The 11,828-nt window shown below is 41.4% G+C and overlaps 1 protein-coding gene across 1 annotated transcript in view; it reads right to left on the bottom strand.

The window, feature by feature from the left end:
• Positions 1-202: 202 nt before the first annotated feature.
• Positions 203-11,828, bottom strand: part of SIRPB2 (signal-regulatory protein beta 2) — a 14,506-nt gene continuing 2,880 nt past the window's right edge. Inside the window, exons 2-5 of the mRNA XM_006881673.1 lie at positions 5,678-6,043; positions 2,817-3,158; positions 1,347-1,406; positions 203-348 (exon numbers count right to left, since the gene is read on the bottom strand). Of these exons, the coding sequence (XP_006881735.1) occupies positions 203-348; positions 1,347-1,406; positions 2,817-3,158; positions 5,678-6,043 (914 nt within the window). The remainder of the gene's footprint in view (positions 349-1,346; positions 1,407-2,816; positions 3,159-5,677; positions 6,044-11,828) is intronic.

Raw genomic sequence — 11,828 nt, 5'->3', positions numbered from 1 at the left:
GGGGAGCCTGGTGCAATGCTCATCAGAATTTCACCAGAAGAATTGAAACCAGACACAGGGCTAAGGGGAGTTTATCATGAGACCTTGCAGGTATCTGGGAACTGGAACTGGAGGCAAAGAAGTGGCAGAGGGAGGTCTGGACCCTCTCTGTCTAATAGGACGCCCATCTGGGACTGATCATTTACCCCTAACCTTTGCCTCATCATAAGTCCTGCATAGCTTTATTTGAACCTGGGATCTTGTCTTCTTTCCAAGGTCTCCTTCGGCAGATGGTCAGGACCAGCAGGAGTGCAGCCAGGATCATTGCCTTCAACCCCAGGACCACAAGTAAGACAGCAGTCAGCAGGCCTGAGGGATGAGGGAAAAACTGAAGCAGAATTCTGGTGAGTGACCTACATTCCATGCCTCGGCGTCCCCTGTTGGTGGACTCATGAGTAAGCTCTAGCCCAGATACTATTATACTACTTACTACATTGTCACTTCTGGGACCTCAGCCTTTCTAGATTGGATCCCTATGCTCTGCCCTGGGTTAGAAGAGGTCCTCTCTACATAGCTGCAATCATTCTGATATTATCTCTGTTGAAAGAAACAAGCACCTTTGATTTATTGGTTGTTTAGCTCCTCACTCTCAAGCCCTGAGCTAATTACTTCCCAAGAATATAATTTGATCTTCATACCAACCATCAAAGCATAATATTGACCCTACTTTCATAGATGAGAACATAGAGCTAGATTGGGAAGTGATTTTTCTCAGGGATATGCACATCAAAGAAGGGATATGACTCTGATGGCCTAGCTCCCAAGAGTGATGGGGACAGGATTGAGCATTAGGGAGGCTAATCTGATAGCTTCTTACCTACCTGATGATTTAACACCATTACGTTGGGCACTGTTCTGGCCACTTGGCATGAATGATCTTGTTGGGCTTACACATCATGACATCATGAGGACGAGTCTCTGATTTTAATGTCTCCCAGTTCATAGAGAATTACACCAGAGGCTTAGGAAATGAGGCAACTAGCTAAAACGACTTCAATGGTCTGGTTGTCAAGCCATGTTCTCCACCTTAGTGACGATCTCAAAGTATATTCTTATGCTCTCAGTGATAGGGAGCTAAGTAGCTTTCAAACAAAATAGTGCATGGAATAATTGGATAACTCTGGCTGTTAAAATTCTTTTTGTGACTGAGTTTTCACATGGTCCTTTGGCCCCTGGTTCTGTAGTTGAGATGGCATTCTGGGAATTTTTGGGGGTAGGTGGTCACTGGAATTCTGGATGACCCCTTCACACAAGGCCTATTTTGTCTGTGAGGCGCTGTCAAGTTCATAGGAAGCAGGTACACTCACCTTTTGAGGATTCCCTCCCTGAAGGACCGTCGGTGAATTCGGTCTCCTGTGTAGAATTTGCTGCAAGGAGAGAGATAGATTCTCACATTTCGTCTTTCCTTTTCCTCTTGCCATTTCCCAGTCCTCTGTCCTAGGATTTGTTCATTTCTACTCTGGTTAAAGGAGTCTGCCCATTTCTGCCTGCGCTAGAGGGTCAGAAGGCAAACCTTGTGATTTTGAAGGACTGCAGAGACCTTGCACTTGAACATCTCTAGTACAGGAACAATGGCTCCCTTAGTTCATTGTCTCTAGTACATAGCTCAGTACAGGCAGTTCACATGCACTCAATAATAAGTGCTTGTTTAATCACTGGTGGTCTGTATAAAGCACAAGCTGAATTAGAGCTCAAAATTGAGAAAGATTTATTTTGCCTAGAAAGAAGAGAATGTTTCCCAGAAAGGAGCTATTTACCTTGGACCTTGAAGGATGAGAAGTAGTTTTTCAGGGAAAAGGAAAAGGGATTGCAGGCAGAGTGTAGGTAAAGGCCTTAAAGTGGAGAAGAGTTTGCCTGTTTGAGACAGAGTGAAAAGTTCCTTGTGAGTCCCTTCTCCTTACATGTGCGGTGGTGGATTATTCAGTGCAGCTTTTCTAGCCATTGGCTTTGGCATTTGTCGTTGTTGGATAGGACTGTTTAAGTGTGAGGTGTGTGTGACCCCACCAAGGACATTGGATAGATTGCTAATAACATTAATAGCATCTTTTGAAGGAGAGCATGCAAACAAGATGTGTAGAGTACAAATGAGAGAATTGGTCAGTTTTGCCATCTCACCAGACTTAAATTTACCAAATTCAGAGATGGAAAAGAATAATCATAATATTATCAAAAAGGAAGAAGCAGAGAGTACAGTGTGTAATTTTGGGCCAGAGATTCCTTCTCAAGACAGACCAAGACCAAGATACAAGAGAAGAAGAGGTGGGGAGCCAGAGACCGATTGAAAAAGAACGGAAACAGGACTGCTTTTATCCCAGTGAGTCAGAGTAGAGGGATTTGGTTTAGGTTTATTGGTGGAGTGAGTGGTGGAAAGATGCCATCATTGACAAAAGAGCTTTGTAACCCTGGCCCAGAGTGATTAAGTTGAAGGTCAGAGGGAGAAGCTGTCCTGAATGTATCCCAATTGTTTCTGACCTGAGTTATAACCTGTTACTTTCTTAACAAACTCCATAATCATGAGCACTGTCTGTGGGTTCTGCATGGTCATTACAACCAATTAGTATCCCAAATAGGTGTTAAAATGGGCAGAAGAAGCCGTGAGAGCATGGGGCGTGTCTAACTTCACAGGAATTAGGCTTGTGTTGTTGGTGATGGGGCCTATTGCTGATAGGGCCTCTTTAATCTTGTGGACTGGAGACCAGAGGCCACCACCCCTACATTGGCCACACTGTTTTCACACGTCACAGATCACAGCTTTTACACTGTGTTTCATGTCTCACCTCTCACTGTCAGCCTGGTGCCCTGACCAGACAGATATTGCCGGTTGAATCTCCTGTGAAACTTTACACAGTAGTAAGTGCCCTCATCCTGCGTAGAAACGCCTTCCAGGACGATGCTGAAGTCACTGTCAGAGGTGTGGACTGCTGACACATTGGGGTGAGAAATACCTTCAAAGTTGTAAATGGCCTCCCGGTTGAGACCAGTTCCCCGGAACCACCTTATGGGTCCCAGGGGACCATTGCCTCGTACTGTGCAGTTCAGGAAGGCAGTATGTCCAGTGGTCACAGACACAGACTCCTGAGGCTGGATGATCCAGAGATCGGGCCCTGGATCCTCTGCTCCTGAAGGTGAAGAGAGGGTCCTTGCTGAGTTTCCTCTATCATCTCCTCATAACCCCTCACCCTTTCCCTTGATTTCCTTACTCAGCCACTTCTTCAGCTTTTCCTCATTACTCACCAGCTGACTTAGGTACCATCTCACTCCAGTAAGAGTAGCAAAGTTTAGCAAGGCAGCAAGTAATAGATGTTGGAGAGGATGTGGCAAGAAAGGAACACTTATACATTGTTGGTGGGATTGTAAAATGGTGCAACCATTCTGGAAGGCGGTTTGGTGCTTCCTCAAAAAGCTGAACATAGACATTCCATTTGACCCAGCTATTCCACTACTTGGAATATATACACTGAGAATATAAGAACTGAGGCACAAACTGAGATTTGTACACTAATGTTCATAGCAACATTATTCACCATCACAAGAACATGGTAACAGCCCAAATGTCCAACCACAAACCAATGGATTGAGAAATTATGGTATATTCACACAATGGAATACTATGCAGCACACGAGAGCAATGACTTTGTAAATTATTAGCTAACTTGGGAGGGACTGGAGAGCATTATGCTGGGTGAACTCACTCAGTCTCATAAGGCTAAATATTGTAGAATGAGTATAAAGATCCAGGAGGGGCGGGAAAGGCTGGAAGCAGAGGGATGTGGATGTGCAGGGGGCGGGGGGATTAATCATTGGGTTGCACAATTTGATGAGTGGGGGCGGGGTGAGGGAAATGGAAAGAACTTGTTCAAATTTATATTTGAATTTTGTAAATAAACTAGTAGAAAAATAATAATAAAAAAAGAGAAATCTCTGAATAATGATGTTGTGGTTGGTCTTGGTAACCATCAAGTTTGTTCTGACTCCTGATGACCCCCTGTGTACAGAACAGAACCGCTCCAGAGGTTTTCAATGCTGAGATTTAAAAACAAACAAACAAACAAACAAACAAAAAAACCAAAATTAGCTTGGATTTCCATTCATTCACTATTGTACTGTTGTGATCTTTCGGAAGCAGATCACCAGGCCTATCTCCTGAGGTGTTTCTGGGAGGATTCAAATCACCAAATGAAGTTTAATGTCACCCAGAGACTACCACATGCCAATGTTAGGATCAGAGGAAAGGAAGCTCATAAACACAGATGAATGACTCCCCCTGGCTAAACTCTCAGCCTGGTGGTGAGCAGAGTCAAAACAAGGTCCTCGAGAGCAGAAATCCCAATGACTGTGGGATCTAAGAGGAGGCAGCTGTCAGAGTTTGGAAGTATCCAGGGAAAGCTTTCCAAAATACTTGCATTAAATTAAGACAAATTCTGACACACTCACATACTTTCCACATCGACAGTCTACGAGGTGATTTCACAAGCATCTGTTCTTTTAATTGATTACCTCAATGAGGCTTGAAGCAGAATAGGTGCATCCTATTTTCACAGCTCACCTATTAAAACGGATAGAGCTGAAGTGACTTACGGAGGGACTCACTGGCACAGCCGTTGAAAACTCTGGAGCAGTTCTACTCGGAAGCACAACACAGGGGGCTGCCATGGGCTGGAATTGACTGCACTGCAACTGCAGTTTTTGTTTAGTCTTTTCTTTGTGTATTAAATAACGGACTCAAGATTTCATGATCTAGGCCAGCATGGGTAGAAGTCTAGAAGCCATAACTTGAGAAATGAAATTGATAGTCCTATTATTATTATTATGTAGTTACTCTGGTATTTATTTTAATGCATCTTAGTTTACACAGTTGGTATAAAATCAGAAAAAAAGCAAAGCTAGAAAAATCTAAAAACCAGAAGATCTGGACTCTTAGCATCTGAAGGGCACCGTATATACATACAAGTCATTGCCAGACAGTCCTTGGAGACAGAGAACCATCTAGACCCAGTCAAGCCTGGGAAACTCATGGCCCCAGGGGCTGGAGAGACTTGTCTCAATGCTCTGACCATGAGAAAAGTCTTTGGATAGCCCTCTTCTTGACTCCTGTCTCCTAATACCTTTGCCATGCAGTCACTGTGCACACAGCGCACTTCCTTGCCCCTGAGCTTAGTCATGTTTCTTGCTCTAGCAAACGAGATGCTCCCACACACACAGTGAGTTGTTGTTAGCTGCCATTGAGTTGATTCTGACTCACAGTGATCCCACATGTCACAGAGTAGAGGGACCCCAAAGGGTTTTCATGGCTACAGTGCAGATGGAAACATATTTCCACACCTTGACATCCACAGTACTATTGGGTGAATTCAAGCCACCAACCTTTAGTTTAGTAGCAAAATGCAAACCTTTAACACCACCTAGATAGAGAATGAACTATGCTTATTGGTTTGCCCTCTCATGTTTCTTACATCTCTATGAGAAGAAGGTTCCTGGTACAGTTGCTTCCCCTCTATCCAGGGCCCTAGAATGAAACATATACTAGAGATGCATGCTATTAAGATTTTGTGTCACATAGCATTATTATAGCTAACGGTGACCAGGCCAGGGAAATACATTACAGCAGAATGCTATGACTTCAGGGCCTAAGACTCACCATTCACAAGCACTGAAGTGCCTTCATTAAGTGTCTTTTCCAAGGGCTCACTCAAGCCATCAAACTTCACACAATGGTAGGTTCCAGCATCTTCCTTGGTGACATTATGGATATGGATGGAATAATCCCAATTAAGTGGTCCTAGTATCCTTTGGGTCATAGGTGTTACCCGAGAGAAGAAGCCATGTTTGAAGTTGTACATTTCCTTCTGGTCCAGATTTCTCACCTTGATCCATTTTATCATGTCATCGATCTGTGAGCCAACCACAGTACACCTTAGCAGGAGTGTCTGACCTTCTGCCACACGCATGGGACCCTCGGGCTGTAGCACCTGCCACTCATCCTCATTCTTCTGCTCAGAAGCTTCTGAAACAGAGGCAGAAAGGCCTTTCACTGGACAGGAAGGACTCGTGCTCCTAAGAGGCCCAGTTAAAGCAATAGCGTCATTATTTAGCCATAAGCAATTGCTTAGGACCTTAGAGAGGAGTTGTTGAAGAAATGAAAAGAGGTGATGAGAGGTGACTGGCTGGGGAGACAGAACAAACAAAACTAGAAATGTATTTTTCCCAACAGAAAAGTATTTCAAACTAAAAGCAAAATAAAGACTTCATAAGACATATACAAGCTTAAAACCTACTCTATAGCAAATGTTGAAGAAGGTGTTGCAGACAAAAAGTGACATCAGATAGAAATAGAAGTTTGCACAGAAAAACGAAGAGTAACATAAATGAAAGTGATATGAAGAAATATGTACTATCTTTCCACAAAGGCATTTTACTGGTACATTAGAAAACACATTAAATGTAAAAGAAGTCAGTAATGAAAGAATGTTGTTATTGTGTGCCATAGAGTTGGACTGGACTCACAGCTGACCCTCCAGTAGGTTTGTAGAGGCGGTAAATCTCACAGGAGGAGATTGCCCATCCTTCTCCCACAGAGTAGCTGGTGCGTTAGCCTCTGTGATTGCCGTGCAAATTCCTACCACAAGGCCACCAGAGCTCCCAAGGAATGAATAGAGAAACAGAAAACCATAACACGTACAGAAAACAAATGAAATATTTAGGAAGGAATTAAAGACCTGTGCATTGGAAAAAAAATGTCAAAGGAAATGAAAGAACACTTAAATAAATGGACAAAAATCTCATGCTCATGGAGACTGTCTCAGTCACCTAGTACTGCTGTAACAGAGCAACAAATGGGTGGCGTTGAAGAACAGAAATGTATTTTCTCATAATTAATTCTGGAAGTTAAAAAAAAACACACCCAAGTGGGTCGTAATCATGCCAGTGATCTCTTTGGTAGTTGCGCTGTTTCCTGATTCCTTGGCTTCCCTCAGTTTGTAGACAATCTTCACATGCCATGAGTGTGTTTCTGTGTCTAACATGGACTTTTTATAACTCAGAAGTGTTCTAATTCAGGATAGATTTAACACCCACCCTATGATGACTTGGCCTTATTAACATAACAAAACAAGATCACAGGGACAGGTACAAGGATCAGGAACTTACCATGTGTTTGTAGGCCACGATTCAGTTATTAACAAGCTTGATAAGTACAGGTTCAAGAAAATCTTTGTCAAAATCTTAACACGATTTTCTTGCTGAAATCTTACTATTTATTTGTAAAGAAATAAAAGGAATGCAGAGTAGCCAAAGTATTATTTTTTCAGAAATAAAAGAATGCTTTAATTTTACCCTTGCCCCTATTTTTCTGTTTAAAACCGTTTCTAACTATACCGTTTAGGAAAAGAAACACTAGGAAACCGTCTTTGGCTTACCCTTTTTGGAGGCAGGCAGCACACACACCTGCTGTTGTTCCTATGAGTACGTTACCTCATGTAGCCAAAGACTGAGACATATGGTCAAAGTGATTTTTTTTTTTAAATTAAAGTTTACAGAGACTTTGGATTCCCATTCATTCATTGTTACACACTTTCCTCCCTGCCCAACTCTTCCCACCAGTTCACTTTCTCTTTGAAAAGTAAAAAAAAAAATTCGTTCATTGTTAAACAACCCCCCACCCCCACCCCCAGTCCATTCCGTTATGCAGCTTTCATTCTGGACTCTTGTTATGACAATAATATGTAATCATATAGTCCTCCTAAACAGTTCTCTCCCTCATCTGTTTCAATGCAGTATACATTATTTATCCCCTCTTAGTTTTTCCCCAACCCCGATGTCAATCTCGTTTTAAAACAGTGGCACTATGCAATATTTGTCCTTTTGTGACTGGGACATTTCACTCAGCATAATGTCCTCCAGGGTCACCCATTTTGCATAATATTTCATGAGTTGCTTGTTTTTCAGTGCAGCATTGTATTCCATTGTGTGAATATACCAGAGCTTCTCTATCCATTCATTTGTTGACAGGCACTTGGGTTTTATCCAACTCTTTGATATTGCAAACAAAGCCAAATAAACATGGATGTGCATATATCTGCTTGGGTGGTAGGTCTGGTTTCTTTAGGGTATATTCCCAGTAGTGGAATTTCTGGGTCAAATTGTATTTCTATTTGCAACTTTTTGAGAAAGTGCCATACTGCCTTCCACAGTGGTTGCACCATTTTACACTCCCACTAACAGTGAGTAAGGGTTCCAGTTTCTCCGCAACCTTGCCAGCATTTGGTATTTGCTGTTCTGTTAAATTTTGCTATTCTTACTGGTGGGAGATGATATAGTTGTTTTGATTTGCATCTCTCTTCGAACTAGGGATTTTGAACATTTCTTCATGTGTTCGCTATCTGAATGTCTTCTTTGGTGAAATGTCTGTTCATATCCTGTGCCCATTTTTTTCAATTGGGTTATTTGCCTTTATCTTGTTGTGGTGGCAAAGTGATTTTTAAGAACAAATTTAGAGGATTCATACTCCCAGTTTCAAAACTTAACAAAGCTACAGCAATCAAGATAGTCTGATATTGGCATAAAGAGAGATAAATAGTTTAACAAATAAGACTGGGCATCCAGAAATAGACACAAGCATCTATTTTCAAGATTTTAAAAACTTATTTTCAAGAAAGGTGTCAAGATCATTCACTGAGGAAAAAAACCAGAAGTTTTGTCAATAAACCATGTTGGGACAACTGCATAAATGCAAAGGAATAAATTTGGATTCTGACATTGTACTGTACACTTAACTAAAAATGGGTCAAACTACAGAGATGTAAGAGCTCAAATGATAAAATGATTAGAGGAAAGGCAATTTAAAAATAGGCAGTGTTTGAGCATGTGCTGCATCAAAGAGTATACTCACAAAAACAAATGAGAAGTGTATTTAAAAAAAGATGTGTAACAACATTAGTCATTCTCAGCTCAAACTCATTGCCACCTGTACTCATAGTTGATCCTCCAAAGGGTTTCTGAGGCTATCAATTGTAGAAGACAAGATTCAAGATTGTCTATCTTTGCCCCAAAGTGCTGCTTTGTGATTCAAATCCCAGTAAAAGCACAATCTTTAGATTAGTCATGCATTTTCCCACAAAGTAGGCCACCAGAGCTCTTTCACTACTTGTTAGAGAAATAGAAATGAAAGTTCCAATGATATACCCTGAAACACCAGTTAGAAGTGCTAAATTTAGAAAATCTGACCATACCCAGCATTGGTGAGGATGTGGAAAAACTGTAATCATTATATATGGCTGAAGGGAATTTAAAACTGTTCAGCTCTTTGGAAAGCATTTTGACAGTGTATTTGAGGTTAAACAATACACCTGCCATATGAGCTAGGAGCTCTGGTGGCCCAGAGATAAGAAGCTGGCTGCACGGCAATCCTAAAGGTACATGGTTCAAATCCATCAGCTACTTCTCAGGAAAAAGACAGGCAATACCCTTCTGTGTGACTTACTGCCTCTGAAAACTCACTGAAGGATCAGCTATGGGTCTGTTCCATCTCAACCACACATAACAATAATCATATAATCTAGTATTTTCCCAATAGAAATGAAACCACGTATTAATGCAGATCTGTGTGTGAATGCTTGTAATAGTCTTATTTGTAATTGTTTCAAACTGCAAACAACTCAAATATTTGTCAAATGAATGGATACATATTCATACCAGATACTCAAGCATACAATGGAACAGAACTTAGTCACAAAGAGAAATGAACCATAGATACATGCAACAACAGGATTGAATCTCAAGATAATGTTACTGAATGGAAGAAACTGGGCCATAAAAAGTACATACCATATGATTGTAGATACTTAAATATCTGTCAAGTAAATAGGTACATATCCACAATGGGTATCCATACAGTGGAATACTATACAGCCACAAAGAGGAAGAAACCATCCATATATGTTAACAACATGACTGAATCTCAAAATAATGAGACACAGTAAGAGAAACTAGGAAAAAAGTGTACACATTGCTTGATTTTAGTTACATAAAGTTCTAAAAAAAAAAATAAGAGCAAACTTACCTATAGTGACAGAAAGATTAGTAACTGTCCGGGAAGGAGAAGGAGGGAAAATGAAGAACTACAAGCAGAGTTTTGTGGGTGTTCCATGTATGTGTTCCTTTTGGCTATGGTTTCATACTGTTGTTGTTAGGTGCTGTCAAGTTGAGTATGACCCATAGAAATTCTATGAACAAGGGAACTGAACCCTGTCCTGTCCTGTACCGTCTTCACACTTTCTGACACATTACACCCATGGTGGTAGTCACCATTGTCAATCCATCCGGTGGAGGGTCTTTTTCTCCTTCACTGACCCTCTACCTTTCCAAGCATCATGTCCTTCTCCAAGGAATAGCCCTTCCTAGCAACATGTCCTAAGTATGTGAAGCAAAGTCTCATAATTTTTGTCTCCAAAGAGCACTCTGACTGTACCCTTTCCAAGACATATTTGTTTGTTCTTTAGATCGTCCATGGGATGCTCAATGCTTTTCTTTAACACCACAGCTCACAGGCATCAATTCTTCTTCTGTCATCTTTATTCACTGTCTAGCTCCCAGATGCATAGCAAGTGATTGGAAAGATCATGACCTGAATCAGATGCACCTTAGTTCTCACACTAACATTATTATTCCTCAATAATTTGGAGAGGTCTCTAATTGCAGATGGTTCCATAAGTGTGTACATAATGAAGAATTTACCAAATTATGTACTCTAAATACCCACTACTGCTGAGTCTGTTCCAACTCCTAGAAACCTTCTATCAATTTTCCAAGACTGTAAATTGTTATGGGAGGAGACAGCTCACATTTCTCCAAAGGAGAGACTGGTAGATTTGAACCACCAACCATTTATTTAGCAAGCAACCCAGCATGTTATACACCATATCACAAAGCAGCTTACTGGATGTTAAGGAGGGCAATTGTGATTCAGTGGTCAGATTCTTGCCCTCCAAGATCCACTTTTCGTCTCAGTGAACTCATAATTTCCATTTCTCTGGCTGTGAAGCTTGTGTTTTGCTACGATGCTATTGTGGATTCCCCTTCCATGTTGTCCCCAGGGTTTTCGGTAGTGTCCAGGGAACTTTGCTCTGCCTTGTCAGTGGGACTGGCCAATCCCTTCCCCACTCGGCTTCCTTTCTTCTCTATTTCTCCTCTTCCTAGAACAGTTCCTTTCACTTTCCATTGGCCTAGAGCAGAACATTGATGGAGAACTGCTAGAAGTTCAAGATGGGTTTAAAAGATGTCATGCCACCAGGAGGTCATTGCTGATTGTCAGATGGATCTTGCCTGGAAGCAGAGAATGTCTATTTATGCTTTATTGACTACGCAAAGGCATTTGACTGTGTGGTTTAGAACAAATCATGGATAACATTAAGAAGAAAATCTATACCTAATCTAAGAAGCTGTTATCTAAACAGAGCAAGGAAACACTGTTGTTGTTAGGTGCTGTCGAGTTGTAGACAACTCATAGTGACCCTATGAATGAAAGGTTTAAGCACTGTTCGAGTATCCGGAGGCAAGTCATTTCAGAAGTGGATGCCACTCCTGCTTCCAGGCTTGTTTAATTGGGAAGCTCCAGTAAACACTGTCTGCCATGGGTAACCATTATCACACTTGGCACATCAGTGTCACAGTGTTCAGCATCACAGCAACCATGAGTTACCTCTGTACAGCAATGCACAGACCAGTGCTATACCACCTAGAAGACAGCCTCTTCTAAATCCAGCTTGAACTTCTGGTAGTTCTCTATGAACTTG

Source organism: Elephantulus edwardii, unplaced genomic scaffold, assembly GCF_000299155.1.
Source record: "Elephantulus edwardii isolate Elephantulus edwardi_28Jun2011 unplaced genomic scaffold, EleEdw1.0 scaffold00015, whole genome shotgun sequence".
NCBI classification, from domain to species: Eukaryota; Metazoa; Chordata; class Mammalia; order Macroscelidea; family Macroscelididae; genus Elephantulus; species Elephantulus edwardii.
Note: the sequence above shows the minus strand (reverse complement) of the source record. Positions and strands in the feature narration are given on the sequence as shown.